The sequence below is a fragment of the Hirundo rustica genome, chromosome 24 (assembly GCF_015227805.2).
Source record: "Hirundo rustica isolate bHirRus1 chromosome 24, bHirRus1.pri.v3, whole genome shotgun sequence".
Lineage (NCBI taxonomy): Eukaryota > Metazoa > Chordata > Aves > Passeriformes > Hirundinidae > Hirundo > Hirundo rustica.
The window spans coordinates 2809026-2834541 of NC_053473.1; the positions used below are offsets into that span (position 1 = coordinate 2809026).

A 25516-nucleotide genomic window follows, 5' to 3' on the forward strand; every position below is an offset into this window, starting at 1 on the left:
AGCTGAGTGACAGCCACAGCAGCCAATGGACGGCGGCTCCGTGAGCGCCGGGCACCTCCTGCGGGAGCGGGCCGAGGCCGCGGAGAGACGGGACGGGGCGCGGCGGGGGCGGGGCGTCCTTCTGAGTGACGGTGACGTCAACCAACGGAAAACGGCTCTGGGCGCTCCGGGGCGGGGAGAAGGCGGGATCAGGCATTGAGTGACGGCCACAGCAGCCAATGGAAGGTGGTTCCGTGCGCGCCGGGAGCGTCCTGCGGGAGCGGGGCCGGGAGCGGGCCGAGGCCGCGGTGAGACGGGCCGGGGGGCGGCGGGACCGGGCGGGGGTACGCTGGGAGGGCGAGCGGGTGGCCCGGGGGGTTTGCGGCTTCCCGCAGTCGCGGGCGGGCTCGGGGCTGCGGGCCCGGAGGGGTCCCCGTGTCCCGGCTGCGGGCAGGCGGGCAGCGGCCGGTGCAGCATCTCCCCGCTGTCTGAAGGGCCGGAGGAAGCAGGTGCCTGCTGCAGCTGCCCGGGAGGACACACAGCTCGCGAGGGGAGCCGGGGCTGGGGTGGGTTCGTCTCCCCCACCCGTCCGGATGCCTGCAGGGAGGGTGCCGGGGGTGTCCAGAGCCGGACACACGGCAGGGCCCCGCTGACCCTCGGGGAACGCTTCTCCCAGTGAGGGCGATGGAGCCGCCCAGGGCTGCTGCAGTGTCTCCCCGCGGGGATAGCCAAAAGCCGTCCAGTCCTGCTGGAGGTGCCGCTGTCTGGGCAGAGCAGGTCACGCCTCCTGAGGGTCTCTCCCACCCCCACCGCTCTGTGATTCTACACAGAGTTTTACGCCCTGCTGGGCTGCGGTGGTTTAGGTCTCGCTGGATATTTGTGTTTTGTTGCACTGAGGTGCGTGGGGCTCAGTGGTTACAGAGCTCCTTGGGCGCGCTGGACCAGTCTCCCCTTGCCTTCCCCAGTGACTGCACGCACACCCCTCTGTTCCACTGACCGTGGCTGAGTGGGTACCTGGCTGTGACAGAGCCCAGGCACTGGTGGAGCAGTTCCTCCTGGCAGCTGGGACTGGCATCAGCAAGTGATGGAAGGAAAGTAGAAGAGAAGTTGCAGGAAATCCCGCCCCTGGAAATGTGTATTTGAGCACTGGTGGCTGGGGGATCTGACCTGGATGTGACCTTGAGTCCTTGTGCTGTCCATTGCTGCTTGGCAAAATTTTTATCTCAGTCTTCCCGTCGTAATACTATAATATGGGTATGACTCAGTGGGCAGCTCTGGAGCACATTATCTGAATGGTGTCTGAGACGTTTTCTTCACCCTTTGAACCTCCTGGGGCAGCTGCCTCGGTGCTGCTGAGACATTCCCAAAGGAAGGAGTGGTTGGCTGTGGCCCCACACAGCCTGTCTGGGGTGGCCCATGTAAAGACACACAGGCTTTGTGACTTTCCTTTAGAATCTCACCTCTGATGGTGGCACCAAGGAACTGCTCCAGGATAAGTGGCGTTTGATTTTTAACTCCATGCCCAGCTTGTGTGTCGGTGTGCAGCTGCAGCGTTCCTGGGGCTGGCAGCCAGCCCGGGGTGTAGGGGCTGAGTCAACTGCAGTTTGTCAGTATTGCTACCCTGGGCATTCAGATACTGTGAGTCAGGTTAAAAAGCCACGACTTTAAAAATAGTACATTGTGGGTTCTGTCCATGTGCCCTCTGGTGTAGCAGCCTTCAGGGCTTACATGTTGGAAATGCTTTGGTTTGGGTTTTTGAGGGTTTTCCTTGAGGAAAAAACATGCTTTCAAGAAGTTGAATTTCATCACTTTAGAAAAAGACAGTCAGTAGAAAAGTCTTAGGACCCCATGGCAGAGGCCAGACTTAACCTCCTTTTGCTGTGTAACTGGGATTAGCAGCACATTTTCTGTGTCCAGGGACTGTGGCCGTGGATCTAATGAGGCAGAACTGCTCCTCAGCAGGAGATGCAGCAGCACGGAAGGAGTTAATACCTCGTGGTTAGAGTAGCTTTGTATCAAGATGGAAATGACTAAGCACCCTACATTCCTGAAGTGTTACTTATTTTGATATAAAATCTGCTTGTTTGGTACTGCCCATGTCTTTGAGGCATCAGCATGGCAGAGTTGTTCAGAGGAGCTTCAGGGCTGTTCTGGAGATGACCGGAATGGGAGTAGCTGAGAGCTCTGGAAAGGGTCCTTTCCCTCCAGAAACGAGCTGCCAGCTTCCCTAAGCTGCAGAAGACAGAAACTGCTTTTTATTTGGCTACTAACACAGGAGGCTTGGCGACAAGGACTCTGGGGTGGTTTAGGACTGCACAGCTTTCACAAAAGAACTGAGATTGCCTCAGAGCTGCACGGGCTGGTCCAGGCGGTGTTTGTGCTCCCAGGAGCAGGACAAGGTAAGGTGCTGTGTCCGTGCCTCTCTTCTCTCTGTCCTCTGCTGCAGGGTGCTCAGGCTGCTGGGGGGTCCAGCAGCACGGCTGGTGGGGGGGCCTGAGCTCAGCACTAGACAGGGATTTATTCTGGAACAGCACTGGCAGCTTTCTCTCCTTGGGAATGTGGTTTCAGGAAATGGGATTGTCTCGAGGCTTTGCATGGAAAATGTGTAGTGTTGTTTCTGGCTTTCAGGGCTGGAAAAAGAGTCAGGGCTACCTGTCATGTGCTCTGAACGTGCCTTATTCTTCTGCTTTGGGAGCTTACAAACAGCGTGGATCAGAGAGGCAGTATTTTGGCAGAAATGGGTGATGTTTTGTCTAGAAATTATGTAATTTTCCCCCAAACTGCTGCTTCCAGTGAAATAATTGAGTATTCATAACTACACTGATCTCCTCCAAGTCCTGATGCAGTAAGGATGATAAATTTGGCTTCTCTGGAAATACTGGGAAGCACACTGAGGCCACTGAAGGAGTTTGGAAGGGGAGGTCAGGATGGAAGCAGTCACAAGTCTGGTTATTGTGTGACAGGAATGATTTGTAGAGTGCTTGATACAAGTGCTGGCTGCCTAACCCAGGTGGTCTCTGCCAGCTCTGTGTCCCTGAACTGCATTTTAGCCTGTCCTGGACTGCATTTAAGGGTTACTTAACTTGGATCACACCACCCCAGTGTGCTCTTTCTTCACCAAAGATCAGTCTCTACCTTTGCCTGGGCTCACGTGATGAGCTGAAATTAAATGCCTGGTTCTTGATAGCAAGTCTGGGCAGGTGAAAAGCTGCATTCCTCTCCTCCTTGGATGGATATTTTGGAAGAGACAATCCAAGGAGCAGCACTGAGCAGGAAGAACTTTTGGCTTGTGCTTGACTGTCTGTGGGTCCCATTCCTGCATGTCCAAGGCCAGGTTGGACAGGGCTTGGAGCAACATGGGACATGGAAGGTGTCCCTGCCATGGCAGGGGGTGGAAGGAGATGAGCTTTATGCTCCCTTCCAGTCCAACCCAACCCATTCTGGGATTCTGGAATTCCATGTGCTGGCCAAAGCTGAGCTTCTCCTCCACGTTTCTCGGCTCCCGGTTGTGCCTTACCGTGGGAGCAGGGACCTGGGCAGTGGGAGAAGGCAGGACCATTAGGCCTTGACTTTGGCCATGGCTTGAGATGAGGAAGCAGAAATGGATCTGGCTGGCTGAGGAAGCTGCAGCACAGGCCGTTTTTGCTGCAGCCTTCCCAATGTGAGCCGTGACAGGAAGGATGTGGGGTGGGCTGGCAGCCAGCAGAGCTCGGGCACAGCAAGGATGGACCCACCTGGAAAGCTGTGCAGGGCTCCTCAGCCTCCTCTGTGCAGTCATTTGTCCTCATGGATGGTGTTGGATGTCAGGAAAAGGTTCTTCCCCCAGAGGGTGGTGGGGCACTGCCCAGGCTCCCCAGGGAACGTCCACAGCCCCAAGGCTGCCAGAGCTCCAGGAGTGTCCTGTGCAGGGCCAGGAGTTGGACCGGATGATCCCTGTGGCTCCCTTCCAAGCATATTCCATGATTCTCTGTGGATGTTTCACCAGGCTGCTCCCAGAGGAGCTCACAGCTGGAGTATTTGGAGAAAGCAGCCAGCGCTGTTGGGAGTCCAAGCAGCTGTGAGAATGGGCTGCATGTGCTGCGTGAGTGCATGTGCTGCACTTGTTCAGAGCTGTGGGTCAACCCTTGCTCCGCTCTGCGGGGTCCCTTGGGTTCCTCTCCCTGCGCCGGTCCTGCCTCCAGCAGTGCTGTGTTTGGAGAGCTGGCAGGCACTGGAGGATGCTGGTGTGAAGCTGGGCTGCTGAGGTGGCTGTTGGAGCCCTGTCCTCCCCTGGCTGTCCCCAGCAGAGCCTGTCCCCTGTGCCCTGTCCCCAGCCGGGTCCTGGGGCGCTGGTGCTGCAGCAGAGGGAGAGCTGCTTTCCTGTCTGCTAATCAGCGCTGTGCAGACATGGATCGAGGAAGGATGGCTCTGCTCTGGCTCAGGATGTTTTAGCAACAATGCCTATTTATAGGAGAGGGCAGGGGCCCCTCGCTGGTGCGGGAAGAGGGTCTCCAGTGGCTACGGAAGCACTGAGGACAGGCTGGAATGCTGATGGGGGACAGAGGGCTGATGATGGAGCAAATATCCCCAGCTCAGGGCTTACCCAGATTGTCCAAGTCTATCCCTGAGTGGGAGAGTTCCCAGCAGCCGCTTGGGACAATGGGCTGAGCAATTCCAGCCTGTAAGAAACCATGCTGTGGAGACAGGGAGCTGCTTCCCACAGCAACCGTGCTGCTTTGGCAGAGGGGGAGAGTGCAGCAGAGCCAAGGCTCGGTGCCACGTGTGCCCAAACCATCCCTGAAGTGCCTGGGAGCCCTGGGATGTCCTCGACCAGTGAGCTTTCTCACTAGTGCTATCAAGTAGATCTGCCAAAGCCATTGCTTTGCTTTTAATGGCCAAGCAGATCAGCAGCTCCAGGGACAGCCCAGAGCCCTGGCATTTGAGGTGTGGCACCAGCGGCGGGCAGGGTGCGGGTCTGCTGTGGTGGGGGCTCTCCACACCCAGCCTGGAGAGTGGGACATGACCCCTTGCCAGGCAGGTTTAAGTTCCTCTGTCTCCCAGCTTGGTTTGCTGCCCATCCCTGGCTCTGCCCACTCTGCCAGGCTCTGGTGACTCAGTGCTGGCCGGGCGTGGTGGCCGTGGCTGGGGAGGACACGTGCCCAGGGTGGCAGTGGTGGCTGCCTGGCTCTGTCAGCTGGAGCCTGAGCACAGGCTTGGTGTGACTCTGGCCCCTGGTCCCACCTGGAGGAGGTCTGGCTGCTTTCTGCAGGGATCCTCTGCTTTTGTGAGTGTGTGGATTTCTGCTGTTTCCCTGCCTTTTGCAGGGAGACTTCCTGGTGCCAGGGGAATGTTACCAGAGCCCCTGGCCTGAGCTGAGCACTTGTCTCCTACTGGAAACAGAGGTTGTTAAATACAGCTGGAGGGTTGGAATTTCTGAAATGGGATAATTGCCCAGAGAAAGGGAGGAACGGGGCTTGTTACAGCCTATGGGCTGCTGCCTTCTGTCCAGGATGCGTTTTCACCTGTGCTGGCATATCTGGGAATATTGGGGATTCCTTATGAGCTACAGGTAGAGCCAAAGGTCTCCAAGGCTGAGGATTCTATATGTGAAATGTCTGTACTGGGGCCATGCTGGACCTGCAGTGCTGGGTCTGTACAGCCACCCCAGTTCTCCCTGGTGATTTCACCTGCATTTCTTGCTGGATTATCTGGAGGATGTGTGCTGTGTTACATGTGTGGGAAGTCTCAAAGAGCACAGCTCCTGTTTGTGCAGCCTCTGCTTTGTTTCTTCAGCATTCCTTCTCTGCTGATCTAAACATGGGGTGATTTTTTTACTTGAAGATGAGAACTCACCTGTTTCTTCTGCCTTGTGAAACTCCCTTGGCTGCAAGCCACAGGCTGGGCACCACTGCCCTTCAGTCTCTTGGATGGCAAATTTAGGTCAGGTTGACAAACAGAACACCAGGCAGGTTTTCACTTGTGTTGTGGAGCAAGAGAGCACTCCTGGGAGGAGGATGCCCTGCCAGAGTCAGGCTCTTCCCCAGCCACCACAGCTCTTCTCGTCCTGTGCAAAGCAGCAGCTCCTCTCTGGAGAAGCAGATGTGGTTCCTTTTTTCTGCAGCTGCCCTGGTGCCTCGTGTCCTGCTGTGTCTCTGCTGAGTGGGGAGCTCAGGTGCCGCAGGGATTTGTCTCTACTGCCTGAGCATCGGGAGGAGCTGCACTCCTGCAGAAGGGCTGGCTGAGAGCCACGCTGCCGTGTTCCTCTGCCTTGAAATAATTTCCTTCAGTTTGGATGCTTGGGATCCCTCGGGGTGTTTTGTGCCTGCTGCGTTTGTTTTTTAAGCCGGTGAAGCCTCAGGTCCCAGATGTGTGCACACACAGCCCCTGTGGGCAGCGAGCTCTGGAAGCCTGTCCCGAGCACGTGATGGATGTGATTTGGGGAGGAATGTTCTGCAGCCATTGCCAGGGAGCAGCTGGGACTTTGGGCTGGGGAGCGTGGCTGCGGTGCAGCTGATGCCTCTCTCTCGTTTTCACCCGCAGGTCAGAGCAGCCAGCCCGGACTCCGTGACACCGCTGGGCTCTTTGGAGTGTGGTGCCAGCTTTGATGTGTGCAGGGCACGGGAGGACGTGGGCAGGGCTGGACATGGGCTGTGTGTGAGCACTCTGGCCCCTGCCATGCACCCCACCGGGGCTGGGGACAGCAGCTTCTCCCGCACGGCGGTGCAGACGCTGTCCCGCAGCCACTGCCGCAACATCAAGCAGAAGATCTCCCAGTGGGAGGGCAGGACACGGGGCTGTCCCAGCAAGGAGAGGCAGCAGCCAAAGGACTTTGGAGTAAAGTATGATCCCAGCTGCAATGCGCTCCCCAAAGTGAAGCCAGAATGCACAGAGAACGGCAGAAAGGCTGGGTCCAAAGATCCAAAGAGCCTGGGGTTGGATTTCAGGGAAGATGCGCGGAGGTGCTGGCAGACTGGGGACTGTGGTGGCCCAGCTTCCCGAGCCAAGCAGAAAGGAGAGGGGCAAACGGGCTTCCAGGCCCCGGGGGTGACGCTGCCCCCAGGGAACTTCTATACCTCACAAGCTCCGTGGAGGAGAGCAGATCCCCTCCGGCCTGGCAGAGCCCCTCCTGCTGCCTTGGACCTCCAGAGGAAGCGAGGCAGCTCTGGCTCCACGGAAAGAGAACTGCAAACCAAAGGAGTGGACACTCTCTGCAGGGCAGAGAGGAGCTTGAGAAACATTTACTCTGAGGTTGAGGGGCAAGAGGAGGAGCCAGCTCCTGATCCACCACCCAAACCCCGCAGGACTTTCCGCTACCTGGCAGAGAAGGGTGCTGGTGGCCGTAGAGATGCCAGTGCTACCAGGGGAGCTCCCCTGCAGAAGCAGTGTGGAAAGGACTTGGTGTCATCCTCCAACAGCCCTGAGAAGAAAATAGCCAGCAGGAGGATCAGAGGGAGAGCCCAGAGGTACATAATTCGTCTCTCATGTCTGAAACATTTCCTTAAATCACTTTCTAGATGGGTTTAAGCAGCTTGCTTGGCATCTTGTCCTTGTGGAGGTGCTGCTAGTGGTGATGCCTTTCTCATGGGGAAAGGATGATCCTGGGTGAAAGTATCCTGCTTTTGCTGCTGACAGTCTTGCAAAGAAGGCTCCAGGTTCCAAACAGAAGTCAGCCCACACCTTAGAACAGAGTGGAGTGACAATATGCTGGCCCCAGGGAGAGATCTGCCTGCTGCTTGCCCTCAGCTGCAATTTGTGGATGGCGGAGGCGCTTTCTCTTGGGGCACTGTGGCTGCTGAGTGTTTGGTTTTCCTGGGAGAGAAGGATTCTTCTGTTGCTTAAGGCTGGAGGCTGTGGGTGCTGCTGCTGCAGTAAGTTTGGCTGGTTCTCCCTCTTTCCCATACCCTTCTGAGGTGGCTTGATGCAAATCCTGCTCACAGGTGAGCTGTCTGTGCTAGGCTGGTGTGCACAGTGCCAGCAGAGATGTGACTTGAGGTCCTGAAACCTTCCACTGTGGCAAAGTGTGCAGCAACATCCCAAATTTGATGATGATGATGGGCTAAATCCCTGCCAGCTCCTCTGGGACAGTGCCCTAATTTCAAAATAGCGGCTAAGTGGATGGAAATGCCAACCCACAAATGCATGAACACCCTGAGCACGAGCAGGAGAGGCCAGTAGGAAGCAGTGCCCTGGTTCTGAGCTGCTGCAAGTCTGCAAAACCTGGTTTGGGTTCTTGCCCCTGACAGGATGGGTCTGGCCATGCCTGCTTGGAGCGTGCTTGGCCATGGAGCCTCCAGCTCCCTTTCTTACTTAACAAATCTCCCAGACTAAGTGAGCAGGACTCACTTGGTGTGCTGGCTTTGACTGGGATAATTTTCTTCTTGGCCTCTTGTCTGGAGCTGTGTTTTGGGGTTGTGATGAAAATGTTGGTAACACAGCAGTGTGTGACTGTGCTCACACAGAGCTGGGAGGGGTCACAGCGGGGACAGCTGACCCCAGCTGACCCCAGGGATGTTCCAGACCCTGTGGTGTTGGGGAAGAAGCAGGAAGGAGGGAACATCTGGAGTTTGTGTTCCCAAGTCACCGTTACACATGACGGGGCCCCTGGGCATGGCCAAACACCTGCCTGCTGAGGGAAACAGGGAATGAATCCCTTGTTTCGCTCTCCTTGCTTGTGCAGCTTTTGCTTCACCTTCCAAACTGTCTTTTTCTTGACCCATGCACGTGTTTTGTGTCTTTTGCCCTCTGATTGCCTCCCCCATCCCACGGGGGGGGCAGTGAGGGGCTGAGCTGCTGCCTGGGGTTAGACCTCAGCCCTTGGAAACGCGAGTCCAGAGCGGAGCATCCGTGTGCTGGATGGTCCCAAGAAGGGCCACACTTGTGTGTGCGCTGCAGACAGCAGCTCAAGCAGGTGCCTTTAGAAGAAGTTACGCTGGTTTTCCTCTAGGAAATCTTTTGAGTTTGAGGACATCCAGGGCTTCCGCAAGCGGCCGGCAGCCAGCGGCTCCCACAGACCTCGGGAAGAGACAAATGGCACTGCAGGATCCAGGCTGGTCTACACTCAGTCTGAAGACAACATCTACGAGGACATTATCTGTATGTGCCTGTGCTTCTGGGGGTGCCCTCACTGTGTTTAAGGGTGGCTCTTGTGCTGGGGAGGGAGGAGTGAAGGCGAGGATGCATTGAGACCCTCTGCAGCTCTGGGGCTTTTAAGGTCTTCCCCATCTGGGGTTCTTTGTTGGTGTTGGTGACATCTGCACATGACCAGCATGATTTCAGATGTCACGGGAGGTCACTGGAGTTGGCCTGTGCTAAACTGATTTCTTTATTAGCTCCTGGAATGCTTTGCTTGAGTGTTGCACAGCGATCAGCGTGAACACTGCCAAAATGAGCTGCTTTGCAATAAAGCTGCTTGCTCTGCAGGGGAAGAAGTGTTTTGTTCTGCTGAGTCCCTGTACAGTTTGCCAAGTTGATGGCTTAGAAGGATGTGGTGGGAACCTCATCCAACTTTAAACAGGTCTCTCAGACACTGTTAAAGCTTGGCAGACAGCAGCACACTCTCCCCACTTATATCCCTGGCAAAAATTACAGGGCTTTATCTCCTTTCATAAATCCCCCATCCAATGCTTTTTGCAGGTCCTACAAAAGAAAATCCTTATGAAGATATCAGAGCTGTGCCCTTGCCCCTGTGGAAGGTCCCATCTGTCTGGAAGCTGCCCCCTCCCCGGAGCATCAGCAGGGCTCCCAAGGTAGGCTGGGGGGATTAAAGGGTCGGGTGTTTGCAGAATCATTCTCACAAGGAAATCCCTCATTTGTGCTCACCCCCAGCCTCACATTCCACGCTGCAAGTCAGTGGTTTGCCTTACTGTTTTATTGCTTGTTATTAATGTAAATAATATATAACGTAACTAATGAACAGCCATGGCAGCTGATTAAGCTGCTAAGGAGAAAAAGAGTAGGGACAGGAGATTTGGTGAGATGCTTGAGTGGGGAGGTGGGATGGAGAGCTTGGCAGAGCAGATTGGCCAACTGTAATCTGACTCCTCTGCCTGTGACCTCGGACCAAAGCTCGATCTCACGCTTAACTCTCTTCTGCTTCTGTTTTCCAGCCTCCCCCAAAACCTCCCTTCCTCAGCCGCAAGTCGCTGGAGCTGAAGCCCTCCCAGATAAGTTTCCAAGGGAAGATGGGGAAGGAGACCTCCCTGCCTGTCACTCTGTCTGAGTGGAAGCTGTTCCGGGCAGTGGAGGCTGCCAGCAGGAGAAAGAACCTGCCCTGGGTGAGATTCAAGTGTGAAACTTCACTTCTTGCCTGGCATTTCAGGCTCTGGCTGCTCTGCAAGTGGCCTCAGAGCTGTGGGCCAGGCAGGTGATTGCTGCTTGGCACTGCTGCTCCGTCCATTCCCTCTCCAAGTGGCAGGGCTGGTGTTTGGGGGTCTGAGTGCCAGTTCTGGCTGGGACAGTGGTGGTTTTGTTGGCTGAGGATGGGCAGACACAGCGCCCAGTGTTGACCTGGAGGGCAGGGCTGTGTGAACACAAACCCTTCCTCGTGCTTTGTCACCTAAGCCTTGTTCCCAGGGTTTCCATGGAACGTCGTGGTGCTGGGTTTGTGCTCTTGGAGAGCTACAGGGGCAGCTCTGTAACGCTGTGTGGACGTGTCCCCTGCTCCCAGGGACTCCCCAGACTGCTCCTGGTGTTCCACTGCAGGCCCTGAGCTGTGGCATTGTTGTGGGGCCCTTGGTTAATTGGAATGTTGGCCTGGAGTTGTGGACTGGCACCAGGAGCAGCAGTTTCATTAAAAACACCTCACAAAGCCTTCCTGCAGCTGTCCCTTCTGGCCTCCCCCTCCTGCCTGGCAGCAAAGACAATTATGCTGCTGAGGCCAGAGGGGTGAGGAAGGATTTTTATCCACCTTCACACAAGGGACTGTTCTGACTCTCCTTTGGAGCTGTGGGAGGGTTTTTAGATCCTCGTGTTGGCTACCAGCTCACATCCCTCTGTGGTAAAAGGCACCACGAGCTGTAGAAGGGCAGCTGCAGCTGCCCCTGTGGTGGCACATGGTGCATGGGACTCGAATTCCAGTTGTGGTAGTGGCAAGGACCTGTTTTTGCTGTGGTAAAATCATTTCACTTCAGCAGATCTTTATTTCCTCTGAAAATCACGTGTATTTGCTCAGATTGCACAAGCCTGTGAGGTAGAGTTGGACAGCTGCAAAGGACTTTTCAAACCTTTAAAGTGCTTTGGAGTATCAAGTAACTCCTGCCTGTGTTTTTACACAAACCCTAGGTCTGGAAAATCAGGAAGGAGATGGCAGGATTATAAAAATGCCGTGATGGAGAGTATCTCTCACTTGGAGGGGGGAAAATAAAATGTTCTCCAAAAAGAGACCTATTCCAAAAATCTGGTAACAATTTACATGCAGGAAGAGCACTTTACTCTCTTTGCTCATGAGGAATTGAGCCAAGGTTGCTCGAGAGGTTGAGAAAAGGGCTGGGGTCTAAAAAGTTAAAACCTTTTGCCTAAGAAACACATGGCTGCCTTTAAACACACCCAGGGTGGTGACTCAGCTGCACAAAAATCAAGACAGAAATGAAGATCTTCTAGGTAAGGCTGGATGAAAAGGGAAAGAAGGCAGATTTGGCAGGAGGAGCACTGCTCTCTGCAGTGGGCTGTTTGTTCCCTGCAGCCTCCTCGTGCTGGGAGGGCTGGCTGAGGCAGAAAATGGGGAGAAATCAATTGGAAAAGGAGAGCCTGAGCCTGGTTTGCTGATCTGGGGATTAAAAGCTTGAGCTGAACAAACAGGTTCTCTTTAATATATTTCTTTTTTTAATGCTGTATTTGTGATGACAAATGGCTGGGCCCCACCCTCCTGTGTTCAGTTTAATGAATTCTTGAGGCAGGAATGAACTTGACCTGCTCCCTGCGTTTAGGGTAAATCCCTCTTCACATGAAGGGAAAGCCGCCTTTGATGTGGGGAGTCAGGAGCCCCTGGGGCACTGGCAGGTGAGGGGAAAGCACAGAGCAGGCTGTGACAAGGACACAGAAAGTGTCAGGACTTTGGCTTTAAGGCTGTTGTGACCAGTGGAAGGAAGATTAACAGCACAGAGTGTCAAGATGCTGACCCTTCTTTCATGTCTGTGCTTAGTCTGCGTTGGGCTGTGCTTTTTCCCAGCTTTTTTCTTCCAGTGGACCAGGTGTGTGGTCCTGCAGCACAGACCCAATGTTCTGTCTTCATTTGTGCAAAATCCCAGAATGGTTTGGGTGGAAAAGCCCTTAAATTCCACCTCATTCCAGCCCCTGCCGTGGGCAGGGACACCTCCCACTAGAGCAGGTTACTCTGAGTACATCACCTTTCGTTCCAGCAAACACCTGGGACAGGGCCTGTGCTTGGAGCAGCCTCACTTGTGCTTCAGGAGCCTTGAGCTGGCACCCAACTACAGCAGAAAACCCAAAAACCGACCTAAAAACCAACCCCCAAGTTACAGTGAGAGAGCTCTGCTTTTTCTGGGCTTGGAAGGAGTTGGGGTGCTGGGGAGCATGTTCTGAGTCCTCGGTGCTGGAGGGGTTGGAAGATGTTCTTGCAAGTGCCTTTGCATAGAAAGTGGAGATCTGATGCCAGACAGTTTGTCACTTCTATTTCGGAATGCAAGTGTGACAATTTCCAGAATGTTTGTACAGTCTGGTGTCAGCTCTGAGCTGTGCTGACAGGGATCCCTCTCTTGCAGCAGAAATCTGTGCTCATTCTTTATCCCCTGAGCTGGGCTAGAAGGACTCCAGCCTCTGAGCCGGGGTTCCTGCAGGATTTGGGCAGCTTGCCCCAAGTCCTGGCTGGTGGCTGTTGGGCTGCCCTCCTGTTGGCGCCTGGACCCTTCTCTGAACCCCCACATTAGCCCCTGCTTCTGCTTTGCATTTCAGCTGGTACTGAAAATCCAGGAGATCTTTGATTCCAAGCGTGGGAAGAAGAAGGTGAAGCTGCTCAGTGCTGCTGGGAGAGAAGCAGCTCCAGTGAAAGGTATTGGGGTCTCCAGCACCACTGTCTGTGCTCTGAACACCTGGAGTGGCACAATTCCTCTGCCCCCTGGCCTGGCACCACCTCCTCATGCTGACACAACAGTGCAAACCCCAGCCTCGTGGCTGGAATTGGGCTTTCAGCTCAAGGAACGCTTGCCTAACCCAAATTTAACACTGTCACAAGGGGAGGATTCTGAGCCCGGGGAGCTGGGCTGCTGGTTAAAAACGCTCTTTCAAAAAAGCAGATTAAGGCGAAAATTCCTCAGAAAACCACTTGGCATGAGGACTACCACTGACTACTGCACTCACTGATGTGTGCCTTCTTCTGATTGAAATACACAATTTATTTACAGTTACTCTGTTCAGAAGCTCTGTTAAGTTTCATAGCACCAACCAGCTGGTTTGTGTTCTCTGCCCGTGTTCAGCTGACCTGCAGGTCGTTCACTGACACCACTGGCTCCATATCAGCTCTGCTTTTTGAAATTCGCTGTTGTGACACATTTTTCCAGCTGCCCTGGGCCGATGCTTTGGGCAGGATTGGTGGGCAGCTCCGAGGGATGTTGATCTGATGAGTCTCAGGTTCTGACTCTTTCCCAACTTTGGGTGTTGCCCATCTTCCTCCTGCGTGGCTAATAAGTGAAAACTATGTGTGTTTCAGGTGAAACCAGCGGGAACGAAAGCGATACGGAAAATCAGCCCAAAAGTGAGTGAATCACAGGGGCTGGTCCTGTCCCCACAGCACTGCACCCTTGGCTGAGGCCCTGGTGGGATGAGCTGACGTGTGGGGATCTGCTGAGACAGGGACAGGGAGCCTCTCAGAGGCCACGTGGCCAAGCCTGGGAGCTGTTGCTGTGACGAGCCAGCCTCTGTTTCTGTCCTCTCCCCTGAGCCCTTGAGGTTTAATGCCGTTCATCTGCCAGTCACCAGAAGCAGATTCATTTTTGGGTTGGTGATGTGGCTTGTGGGAGGTTGTTCCTGGTCACATTTGCTGCTGCTGCTTGAGGTTATTTCACTCCTGATTCCTTCCCTCGGTTCTGTCTCCTGTGATGCTGTGAGATGTCCTTTCCTCTGGGGAGAATTCACCTCGGTATTTGTCTGGTTCTGATGTCCTCAGTTTGACCATAGATCCAAACTCCAGACCTGAAACACCGGCTTGGTTTTAGCAGGTTTTATCTTCCATGTGAAGACAGATTAAACAGGAGGATCTGACAGCTGTGGCTGCCCCTGGATCCCTGGAAGTCCCCAAGGCCAGGTTGGACAGGGCTTGGAGCAGCCTGGGACAGTGGAAGGTGTCCCTGCCATGGCAGGGATGGCACTGGATGGGCTTTAAGGTCCCTTCAACCCAAACCATTCCAGGATTCTATGAACTATTTTAGGTATTTCATTTACTTACAGGGAAACATTCAAAAGACTTAAACTTGGAATGGAAATTGAAGTTCCATTGCTTTATTACAACAGCTTTGTGCTAAGGACAGTAGAGGAGAGTGAAGAATCTCAGCAGAAATACAGTGATTGAGTCACTGCCTGATGGAAGAGTTGTTTGAGAGTGTCTAGAATGTGTCACAGTGCCCGGGCCACAGGAATTCCTGATGTCAGAGAGCTGTGCCTGTGCTTGTGAGCCTGTGCTGCCTGTCAGGACAGCCCAGCTTGGGGGTGTCTTGGCCAGGGAGCTGCCTCTGCCTCTCCTGAGGTGGTTTTTGGAGTGGCTCCCTGAGTCCTGGCAGCTCCTGAGCTGCTGCAGCTGGGCTTCACTCCCTGCTGCCCCGTTCTGTCACTCTGAGATGTGTAAGAGCATCAGGGCACCAGGGGAAATTTCATTATCTGTCAGGATTTGCAGAGCTGCTGCCAGGCAGAATCCTGGAATTGTTAAGGTTGGGAAAGACCTCTAAGTTCATCAAGTCCGGTGTCACCACCATGCTCACCAATAAACCACATCCTCAAGTGCCACATCCACACGTTTTTAAGACACCTCCAGGGATGGTGACTCCACCACTGCCCTGGGCAGCCTCTTCCAGTGGTTAACAACCATCCCAGTGAAGAAATTGTCCCTAGTATCCAATCTAAACCTCCTCCAGTGGAATCTGAGGTTATTTCCTCTCCTCCTGTGCCCTGTTCCCTGGGGGAAGGGCAGCTCTGGGCATGAGGAGCTGGCTCAGGTGCCCCACATCCCATGGAGAGAGTTTGGATGTTGGGCAAATCCACCCATCCCTCTTCCCGCTCTGATGGCAATGCTGAGTCCCCTTCTGTGTCCTGTAGGAGTGTGGCAGTGCCAGCCACAGGGATTTATTGGGATTTATTGGGATTTATTCCTCTCCCCAGGTCACCACAGGTGCCTGAGGCACTCGGCCTCCAAGAGGAACCCGCACTACCAGACCTTGGAGAGGGATCTCATCGAGCTCCAGGAGCAGCGGCTGTTTGAGCTCTTCGTGGTGGTGTCCCTGCACAAGAAGGCATCTGAGGTCACCTACACACCACACATCATCCAGCAGTTCCCCAGCAAGGTAGGAGCTGTGTGGAAGCCTGCCCAGGGAACTGCTCAGCCCCGTTTCCCCTCCTAAACTACACTGGTCAGGATCTGGGCTTGGAACGTGAAGCACCTTGCTCTGTTGAATATGTGTCTTGATAAAGAGTTCATTGTCTTTTTTGAGCTGGGAAGGCTCCTACTTAATTCAAATTTCGTGAAGCCGTGGGGTATTTGATACCAGCTGAAGCAGAGGAGGGAGTGCAGAGTTCTGTCCCAAAGCTGGAACGGAGGAACCTCATCCTGGCAGTCTGTCCTTTATAAACAGGGAGTGAAGCACTGATGGTGCACAGGAACTGGAATCCCAGGGCTTTCGTGCTTCTGAGTAAAATGGCAAAGCTGTTTGTACAAGCCCCCAGAACCAGGAGAGCTGTGGAAGTGCTGTAGCTAAACCAAGCCCTTTGAAATAAGCTGTTCAGCCCAAATGGGTGACAAAATCAGTGTGTGACTGAATTACAGCTCAGTGTCCTAAACTGGGAGGCTGAGATGGAGCCTTGGTGTTTCTGTGGTACCAGATTGAGATGAATATTCAGCTGTCGCTGTCTGGGCTCGTACCTGCTGCCTTCCACTGGAAACAGAACAGAGCCAGGGATTCTGGCTGTGCCATCAGGAGAAAGCCAGGGATTGTTGAGCAATCTGCATGTCATCCACGTGGAGGAGATGTCAGATCCACTCAGGGAGGTTGTGTGGGACCCCAGCAGGTCCCACAGTGTCCCAGTTCCTGCTGCCTAAAGGATTTGTGTGCCAGTAACTCCAGTGTCTTAAGTGTGTAAATGCCTTGGGTTCACAAGATGAATAAGGAACTACACCCCAAACGAGTGCATAGTGTTAATTTAGTGGGTAAAACTGAACACACCCAAACAGTATCTGCTAAAAGTGCAAACTTTTAGGATGGGAGGAAGAAAGGAATGCAGCAGATTTGGTGCAGCCTCTCAATCTGTCCACTGCCTTTGGGAAGGGCACTGCAGGGTTCCCCTCCTGCTCTTTGCTGGCTTTTATAAAGGCACTGACACAAAAAAACCCAAAACTCTCTCAGTATTTATTTATCCTCTGCTCAAATGGAAGTGCTTTGGTGATGACTCTAGATGGCACAGTGTGTCAGATTGGGTGTCTCCCTTCTAATATTAGCTTTGCTTCCAAGTAATCTGCTGTCACCCTCTGCTTTGGGCTGTGAGCCCAAGGACATCTAAGCTTTTGTACAAGTGTTACTCTGTGAAAATGCTGTTCTGTTTTCCTAACACTTTGTGCTGTCACAGCTTGGGACACTGGAATAGCCTGGATGTGCTGAGTGCCTAAAATCGACTTGATGCAATAAACTTCCCACTTCTTGGGGGCATTTCCTACTTAAATGTGTAAAATTTCCTTACATTTCTTATGGAGCCTCTTATCTGAACACCCTTTTTTTTGCTCTTTCTGGGCAGTTTTGAGCATGGAATATGTCCTGGAGTCCTTGAGGGATTTGATTTGAACCCACATGTGGGTGGAACATGCGATGCAGAGAGTTTTTGCAGTTCAGTTATGAGTGATCTGCACATCAAAAGCTGAACACATTCCTGTTCCTATTAGTGTTTTCAAATCTCCCAGGGGTAGAACCAAGGCAGGCTGACCCAGCCATCATTTGAGGGCTCATTTCTACGTTCATTTTCCAATTAACTTAGCTATGCTTGTAGCTCCTTACTCCATCCTTACCAAGCTGGGTCATTTTACAATGGTCCAGTCAGCAGGAAAAATGCAGGAGGGATCTGGGAATCTGCTGATAGTCAGAACAGGTTCTCCTGTACCTGTGCATTAGCTATGTGATGCATCAGCCTTTGGAAGTGTCAGGAAGACACTTTCTGTATTTTAAATGCTGCAGCTGTGCACCAACTTCAGTGACTTCAAATGCATCTGTTACCCCTCCAGCCTGAACATCCCTTCAGACCATCCAAGGATACTGAAGAGAGGCTAAAGGTCATTCCCAAATTCTGCTTTCCAGATCCCAAAGACTGGTTCCCTTCATCAGACCTTAAAAGGTAAAGGCCTGGGTTTGAATACTTGTAAGTGAGACAGGCAATGCTGAAAGCTTTGGAGTGTGCCAGAGGAGCTGCAGCCAGAGCAGGGGGAAAGGGGAAAGGATCCAGGAAATCCCTGTGATAGGAGGGAAGAGGAGGTATGGAGCTGGGCTGGAAAGCTGCTGCTGCCTCTCCTGTGAGGAGGAATTTGTCCAAGGCCAGCTCCTGGGGCTGGAAGTGCTTCTGCTGCTCCTTGGCTGAATGGGGGAGCAGCTGGGAGGGAGGAGAGAGAGAAAAGCTCAGTGAGAGCAGCTGGGAAGAGGGAGAGCTGGAAAAGCTCACGGGCAAGTTTTTGCCCTGAACACATCCCAAAGTCCTTGCAATCATGCCTTGGCTCTTGTCAGCATGACTATAAGGAGTTTATGTGCTTTGTCAGTCTCTCCCCTGAGCTGTGTGGTGGATTTAACCCCGACTCTGCTTTGGTTCCCCAGTGAAACCTTTTCCTTCGTGCTGACGGGGGAGGATGGCAGCCGCTGGTTCGGGTACTGCAGGAAGCTCCTGGTGAGCATCTCTGGGAGGGCTGGGGGTACAGAGAGCACTGTCTGGGCACTGCCAGGACGTGACTCAGGGCTGCTTTCCCACCTGGGTGACCCATCCTGTGCTGCTGTGGTGGTGCCAACCCTTGGGATGCAGAGGGAAGGGTCACGACGGTGCCCAGAAATATTGAAATGGGCTCTGGGCATGAACCAGCTCCTGGAACTGGGTGTTCCTTGAGAACCTTCGTAGTCATAAGTGCAGGGGAGGCTGCAGCAGAAGGAATTCTGCAGTTCAGCTGCAGCGTGGGTGCTGGGTTGCTCCTTGCCCCCCTGTTCTCAGCAGAGCTGTTGCTGTTGCCTTTCAGCCAGAAGGGAAAGGGAAGCGCCTGCCCGAGGTGTACTGCATCGTGAGCCGCCTGGGCTGCTTCAACCTCTTCTCCAAGGTGAGCTGGCACAGCCTGTTCCTCGAGCCCTGACAGCCTGCAGGCTCCACAGAGTAACTGTGGATGCTTCTGTCAGGCTTAGTGATTGCAGCTCATCCCAGGAGAGTGGTGCTTCCTCCCCGTCTTTGCTTTGAGCAGGAAATTAAACCCTGGTGCTGAGCCTTGTCAGCCAATACAGAAATCCTTCAGCAATTACTGCCAGGAATGGCTTCCAGTGCCTGCTGTTACTGAGGGCGCCCCTTCATCCTCCTCTTCTGTGACTTGGAGATGGAAAATCAATTTGGGACAGGGCTGGATCTCCCCAGGGATTTTGTAGCTCCATGACGGGGGGAGATAAAGAGATGGAGACTGGGGGAAGCTGCTGCAGATAAAGGGCAGCTATTGCAGAAGAATACAGGGACGAGCTTTGATGAAAGATGGTTCTTGGAGCACAGAGATTCTAGAACAGTGTTTCGGGGAGGTTTCTTGGCGAGGGGGGTGAGGAGTTGCTCCTCTTAACTCCTCTGAATAATGAGAATTTGATTACTACATACAAGACACTTCCTTCCAGTAGCAGGAGACAGGACAGTTGTGCTCACAGGAAGCTGTTCCTGTTTGATTGTTCGGATGTTTGAGATCAGTTTCACAGGGGTCCCAGGCGAGGTGGGAGAGGGCTGTGGGCCTGTGTGGAGCTTTCTCCACGGGAATGCTCTGATGGATTCTCCCCTCTGGTCAGCAGCAGCAGTGACCCAAGGCCCCGTGTGTTTCCCTGCAGATCCTGGATGAGGTGGAGAAGAGGCGGGAGATGTCCCCAGCCCTGGTGCACCCCTTCATGCGCAGCGTGATGGAGGCACCGTTCCCCGCCCCGGGACGCACCATCACCGTCAGGAGCTTCCTGCCAGGAGCAGGAGATGAGGTAACGGGGGTCAGGGGGAGCTGCCTGCTCTCTGGGGGGTCTCCAGGGCACAGAGGCTCTTTGCAAACTGCACAGTGGTGCCTGGAAATCGTTAGCCTGAAGAAAATGTCCTGAAGTTGGAAGGGAGGCTGTCCCAGAAACCTGTTTGCTGTGGACTCATCTGCCCTGGAAGTGATTCCCTGCTTCTTAATGAAGAGCTTCTGGGACACTCTTCTGTGCTGCCCCATGCCAGCTGTGTGGGTTCAGAGAATATCCTGAGCTGGAAGGGATCCACAAGGATCATTGAGTCCAACTCCTGCACAGACACCCCAAAATCCCACCCTGTGCATCCCTGACAGCGTTGTCCAAACACTCCTGGAGCTTGCAGGAGTGAGCCCTCGGGGCTGTGCCCATTCCCTGGGGAGCCTGGGCAGTGCCCAGCACCCTCTGGGGGAAGAACCTTTCCCAAAATCCAACCTAAACTCCCCTGGCACAGCCCCAGCCCTTCCCTGGGTCCTGTTCCTGGTCCTGCCCCTCAGGAGGAGCTGCAGCCTGCGGTGAGCTCTGACCTCAGGCTCCTCTGCTGCAGGCTGAGGCTCCCTGCCCTGGGCTGCCCCCCCAGCTCTCCTGTGGCTGTGTCCTCCCAGGTGATGGAGCTGTGCCGCCCCTCCGACTCCCGGCTGGAGCACGTTGACTTCGAGTGCCTCTTGCAGTGTCTGAGTGTCTCCCACACCATCCGGGTGTTTGCCTCTCTCCTGCTGGAAAGGAGGGTCATCTTCGTGGCTGACAACTTAAGGTAAGAGATGAGGCTGAGTAGCTCTTTTGAGGGTTGCTGTCACTGGATATTGTTGTTTCTTCTGCGTTTGGACCTGTCCCCTGTCCAAGCTTGTCTAGTTTTGCAATTAATTCCAGTTGAAAACCTTCTGCACTCCCCACACAGCATGTGCATGCCTAGAATTTGGAGTATGCTGTTGACACAAGAGGAGATAAGGGAATGTTTCCTTTTTGCCTCTTTAGCCTGGGTTGATGGTGGTTTTAGCTCCCCATAACTGAGTTCAAAAGTGGCTGCATGGGGTCTCTGCTGATGCACAGACTGCACACGAGTGGCACCTGCTCTGAGCCTTCCAGCCTGTCCTGGAGGAGACACTGACCACCCTCCCTGTGCTTCTCCCACCTCTCCAGCACTCTGTCTAAATGTGGGCACGCTGCAGTGGCAACACTTTACCCCTTCACCTGGCAGCACACCTACATCCCTGTCCTGCCAGCTTCCATGATCGACATCGTGTGCTCTCCAACCCCATTCCTCATTGGCATCCTCTCCTGCTCCCTGCCGCAGCTCCAGGACCTGCCCATAGAAGAGGTGAGGATATGTGAGGCACAGACAATGTCAGTAGGATCAGTTTGACCTCTCTGGAATAATCTCTGGGTTCTGTTTGGGTATAAACTCTCAAACTTTTCCGAGCCACTTGGTGAATTTACCAGATAAATGCCAGGATGTTCCAGCGTTTTCAAAAATAAATAATATTCACTGTTCTCAGAGACAGGTTGCATTTATACATAACTTGTGTTTTGTGTGTGACAGCTCTATTAAAAAAAATATCCCACATTTAAAAAAACAAATTAAAAACCTGGCTTTGTTTCTATGTACCTGGTTATGAGTCAGTGTTTTCTATGTCTCCCCAGGTTCTGATTGTTGATCTTTGTGCTGACAAGTTTTTGCAAGAGGTGAGTGAAATAACAGTACCAGCAACTCATGTGTTTGTGCCAGGAAAAGGCTTTGATGAAAGAAAATAATAAGAAAATAAAGAAATCAGGAGAAGCTGGTGTTCATATGGAGACCTCAGTGGCTGAAGAAATTCCTTGTAATCCTTTTGAAAGGACAGGGAAGGGAACAGGCTTACAAACAATCCTTGTTGCAAGGTTGAGATTTGCATGAGGTGGAGAGCTCTTCAAAACCAAAGATGTTGCTTATCTGAGTTTAAAAACTATTCCTTGGTTTCTTATGTGAGGGAGATCCCTAAGATTCTCTGCTGCTTTCTGTCTGTCTCTCCCTGTGCTGTACAGCACTTTCCCCTTCTCATCCAGCTGGGGTGTGTTTGTTGGTTTGGGTTGGTGTCTTTCCCAGGAGTGACGGTCTAGGGAACAAATGGTCACAGTTCACTTGGGGTTCTCTGCTGAACTTCCCCAAAAGTGCTTCTGCATCCCCAGACAAGTAGCTGTAAAAATGCTGGGGGTTTTATTACTAGTTCAGGATATTTGCTTCTCCTTTTCCTTGCCTCACTGTTCTATTTTGCATTGCAGCCTGCAACTGGAGAAAGGTATTAAAGGATTGGGGGATTTTTTTTTTTTAAACCATATTATTGAGACCTGTCCTATTTTCTCAACAGACTTCTTGTTTTTTGTGTGTTTTACTGGTGAAATAAGCCTGAGTCTGTGTGGTGGCCAGTTGTGTGCGTGACTCTAATAAAAATGTACTTGGGGCATGCTGAGCAAATGTGTTCAATTTCTGTGGCTGCAAGATAAATATATTGTCTCCCTTAAAATAAATCACAGAATAACTCCCCCCTGACTGCTTCAGGCATGTTATGAATATTTCTAATCTACCTCCTGGTTCTCCTGCTGATGGGAATAACGCAAAAGTCCTTCCTTGGCCGTTTCTGTCTGTAGGTATCTGATGAGGATGAGATCCTGCCCCATAAACTCCAGGCTGCACTTGTACAAATCCTGGAAGAACGGAGTGAAATCCTGTCACACGGGCAGAGTGACACACAAGGTACTTTCTGTGGAAAAGTTTCTATGGAAAAGTGTTTTCCCATTAGGAGATCTCTACCACGGAGTTGGTAAAAATGAGCAAATTGAAATAAACGCTAAGAAGCGACATTTTAGCTGTTTCCCTGTGATCTTGTGAATGTGTGAGAAGTTTGGTGTGCTGACAGTTCCTCTTTTCAAACAATTAGTTTGGGCAGAACTGTAGTTTCCTTTGGGCCAACAGCATCAGCTCCTGTGCTTTGAATTTTATTGTGTTTTTTAAGTGGCAGAGACAATGTTTTTTCTCAGATAATGTAGCAAATTTCTGTATTTTAGAGCATAATCTGGCTGATCATTTTCAAAGTTGGACTGCTTTATACATGATTCATCAGATAAGGAAGTGTGAGAAACTTAAAAAGCTTTGAGTGGCTTGATAGAATGGCACCAGCAAATTATATAATTCCATAAAAACAAAGTTCACTTTCCAGAGAGTTTGTCTTGTGTAGTTTGCCTGATTCTTGAAGAGAATTAAACTTAGCCTGTTACGAGCTGACAGCTCATTACACACCAGCTGTTTGACAGGGAAAATGAGATTATGGATGTTTTAAATTCTGGAAAAGCTTTAGAACCGAGCCTGTCCCAGCTGCAGCAGGAAGTTGACATTGGGAAATTGACTTTTTGAGCTGAGGCTTCTTTGATCTCAATCACCTGGAATCTCCTAGTCTGAGATACAAAAAGTGACCGAGCTCTCTAAAAAAACCAATCCTCCTTTAGGAGAGGAACCACCAAAGTGACAAATGTCCTCGCCACAGGTGACGTGACCCTGAACTCCCTGGTCTCGGAGGCTTTTGTGCAGTTCTTCGTGGAGATTGTGGGGCACTACTCCCTGCACATGAGCGTGACGGAGAAGGGGGAGCGCGTGTTCCAGCGGGAGCCCTTCCGCAAATCCCACGGCTCCCGCACCGTGCGCCACTTCCTGCACTGCTTCATGGAGACCCAGATGTTTGCGGGCTTCATCCAGGACCGGGAGCTCAGCAAGAACCTGGTCAAAGGTAGCTGCAGCATCACCTTCTTGTCCCTTGTTTTGGCATCACCCTTTTGTCCCTTGTTTTGGCATCACCCTCTTGCCCCTTGTTTTGGCATCACCCTCTTGTCCCTTGTTTTGGCATCACCCTCTTGCCCCTTGTTTTGGCATCACCCTCTTGTCCCTTGTTTTGGCATCACCCTCTTGTCCCTTGTTTTGGCATCACCCTCCTGTCTCTTGTTTTGGCATCACCCTCTTGTCCCTTGTTTTGGCATCACCCTTTTGTCTCTTGTTTTGGCATCACCCTCTTGTCCCTTGTTTTGGCATCACCCTCTTGTCCCTTGTTTTGACGTCACCCCCTCTTGCCCTTTGTTTTGGCATCACCCTCTTGCCCCTTGTTTTGGCATCACCCCCTCTTGTCTCTTGTTTTGGCATCACCCTTTTGTCCCTTGTTTTGGCATCACCCCCTCTTGTCTCTTGTTTTGGCATCACCCTCTTGCCCCTTGTTTTGGCATCACCCTCGTGGTTCAAGTCTGCTTCACAGACTCCCTTTTGAAGTAAAGTGCCACCTGCCTCTGCTGTTGGAATTCTGTCACACGGAATAGCCCCGTGTCCTAATAATTACTCAAAAGAATTCAGTTTATAAAGCAAAGAATTTCTGCATCTCTCTTTTCTCATTGATCCTGCAGCTTACACACACTACGTGCAGGATTTCCTTTCGTGGCCTTGTTAATCATGATGCCACATGCGAAAAGATGGAGTAACTCATTTGGTGAGTGATTTTTAATTTTTTAATTCTATTTTCCTCTTTAGGCCTTTTTGAGGTCCGTGCCTTGGAGTATTTGGAGAGTATTCCAGAGACGGAACGAACTGGAATGAACAAAATCCTTCGCAGTCTTGGTAAAGGAACACCCCTTGCTTTTGTTAATTGTTAAAAAAAATTAATTAATTGTAGCTATTGAATAATTAATTTGTTACAAAGGAGAGGAAGGCTCCTTCTTTGCCCTCTGCACCTGTGTTCCCTTGTTTACATTTGTTGCTTCAGGGGACACTGAACACTGTGTGAGATTTTTCTTTTCTTTTTAAGCTTTTGTATCTTTAGTAAAGTTTGTGGGAGTTGCTGCTCTGAGCACTAGTTCCTTAACTTTGGTCCTGGCTGAGGACATGCCCAGGGGACAGAAGTTGTGTCTGCTGGCAGAGGTGGCCATGTGTTGCTTTCCACTTTTAAGTTCCTCAGCCTGCTGAGTGTCTCCAGCTCACAGAATCCCACAATAATTTGGGTGGGAAGGGACCAGTTCTGCCCTGGGCAGGGACACCTCCCACTAGATCAGGGTGCTCCAAGCCCCAATGTCCAACCTGGCCTTGGGCACTTCCAGGGATCCAGGGGCAGCCACAGCTGCTCTGGGCACCCTGTGCCAGGGCCTGCCCTCCCTCGCCTAAAGCTCCTAATGCTGTTTTTTTTTTCTCTGCAGGCAGTAAAATGAAATTCCTCCAGAAGAAGTGACCGGGCGCTGCTGCGGGACAGCGGCGGGAGGGGGGAGCCGCCGGGGCCGGACTGAGCTGTGCCCCGGGAGGGCCGGGACGGGGGATCCGCGTGTGCTGCGGAAACAACCGGCACGGGGATGGAAAACAGCTCCTGGATCCATAACAGCTCCTGGATCCATAACAGCTCATGGATCCATAACAGCTCATGGATCGATCACGAGTTCCATGGGTTGATAACAGCTCATGGATCGATAACCGCTCCTGGATCGATAACCCAGTTCCATGGGTCGATAATAGCTCATGGATCGATCACGAATTCCATGGATCGATAACCGCTCTTGGATCGATAACAGCTCGTGGATCCATCACGAATTCCATGGGTCGATAACAGCTCATGGATCAATTACAGCTCATCGATCCAACCCTTCACGTGTCTCCGTTCCTTAAGGGGGCGTGGCCGCGGCGGGGGGGCGGAGCCGGGAGGGGCGGGACCAGGGCTGCAGTCGCTCCGGGAGAGACGGGACCGGGCAGGGAGGGGCTGGGCCAGGGTCGGAATCGCACCGTGGGGAGCGGGGCTAGGCCTGGAAACGCTCCGGGAGCGGCGGGACCGGGGCTGGAGTCAAATCGGGAGGGGCGGGGCCTGGGCTGAGGGGCGGGGATGAGGCGGGGTCTGTGAGGGGAAAGGCGGGGTCTGTGAGGGAAAGGCGGGGTCTGTGAGGGGAAGGGCGGGGTCTGTGAGGGGAAAGGCGGGGTCTGGGGGGAAAGGCGGGGTCTGTGAGGGGAAAGGCGGGGTCTGTGAGGGAAAGGCGGGGTCTGTGGGGGAAGGCGGGGTTTGTGTGGGATGGGCGGGGTTTGTGCCTAGAGAGGCGTGGTTTCCCGGGAGGGGCGGGGATTCCCGGGTGGGGCGGGGTTTGTACCGGAGCCGTGCGCG

The 25516-nt window shown here is 52.9% G+C and overlaps 1 protein-coding gene across 6 annotated transcripts; it reads left to right on the top strand.

Moving 5' to 3' along the window:
• Window positions 1-218: 218 nt before the first annotated feature.
• DENND2C (DENN domain containing 2C) lies at window positions 219-24994 on the top strand. 6 transcript variants are annotated; one of them, XM_058423470.1, is made up of 20 exons: window positions 270-287; window positions 2255-2378; window positions 6499-7421; window positions 8903-9051; window positions 9592-9704; window positions 10065-10232; window positions 12868-12964; window positions 13622-13666; window positions 15283-15464; window positions 17387-17496; window positions 17967-18036; window positions 18377-18454; window positions 19209-19349; window positions 19976-20124; window positions 20511-20688; window positions 21012-21053; window positions 21996-22101; window positions 22889-23128; window positions 23914-24000; window positions 24573-24988. In XM_058423470.1, the coding sequence occupies exons 3-20, from the start codon at window positions 6634-6636 to the stop codon at window positions 24602-24604; spliced, it is 2775 nt and encodes a 924-aa protein (XP_058279453.1). In that variant the 5' UTR covers window positions 270-287; window positions 2255-2378; window positions 6499-6633; the 3' UTR covers window positions 24605-24988. The 6 variants fall into 6 exon arrangements, with proteins under 6 accessions (XP_039941529.1, XP_058279453.1, XP_039941532.1 ...); XM_040085597.2 differs by lacking the exon at window positions 270-287 and adding an exon at window positions 481-1233; XM_040085595.2 differs by lacking the exon at window positions 2255-2378 and having other exon boundaries at window positions 219-287; window positions 24573-24994.
• The last annotated feature ends 522 nt before the right edge of the window (window positions 24995-25516 follow it).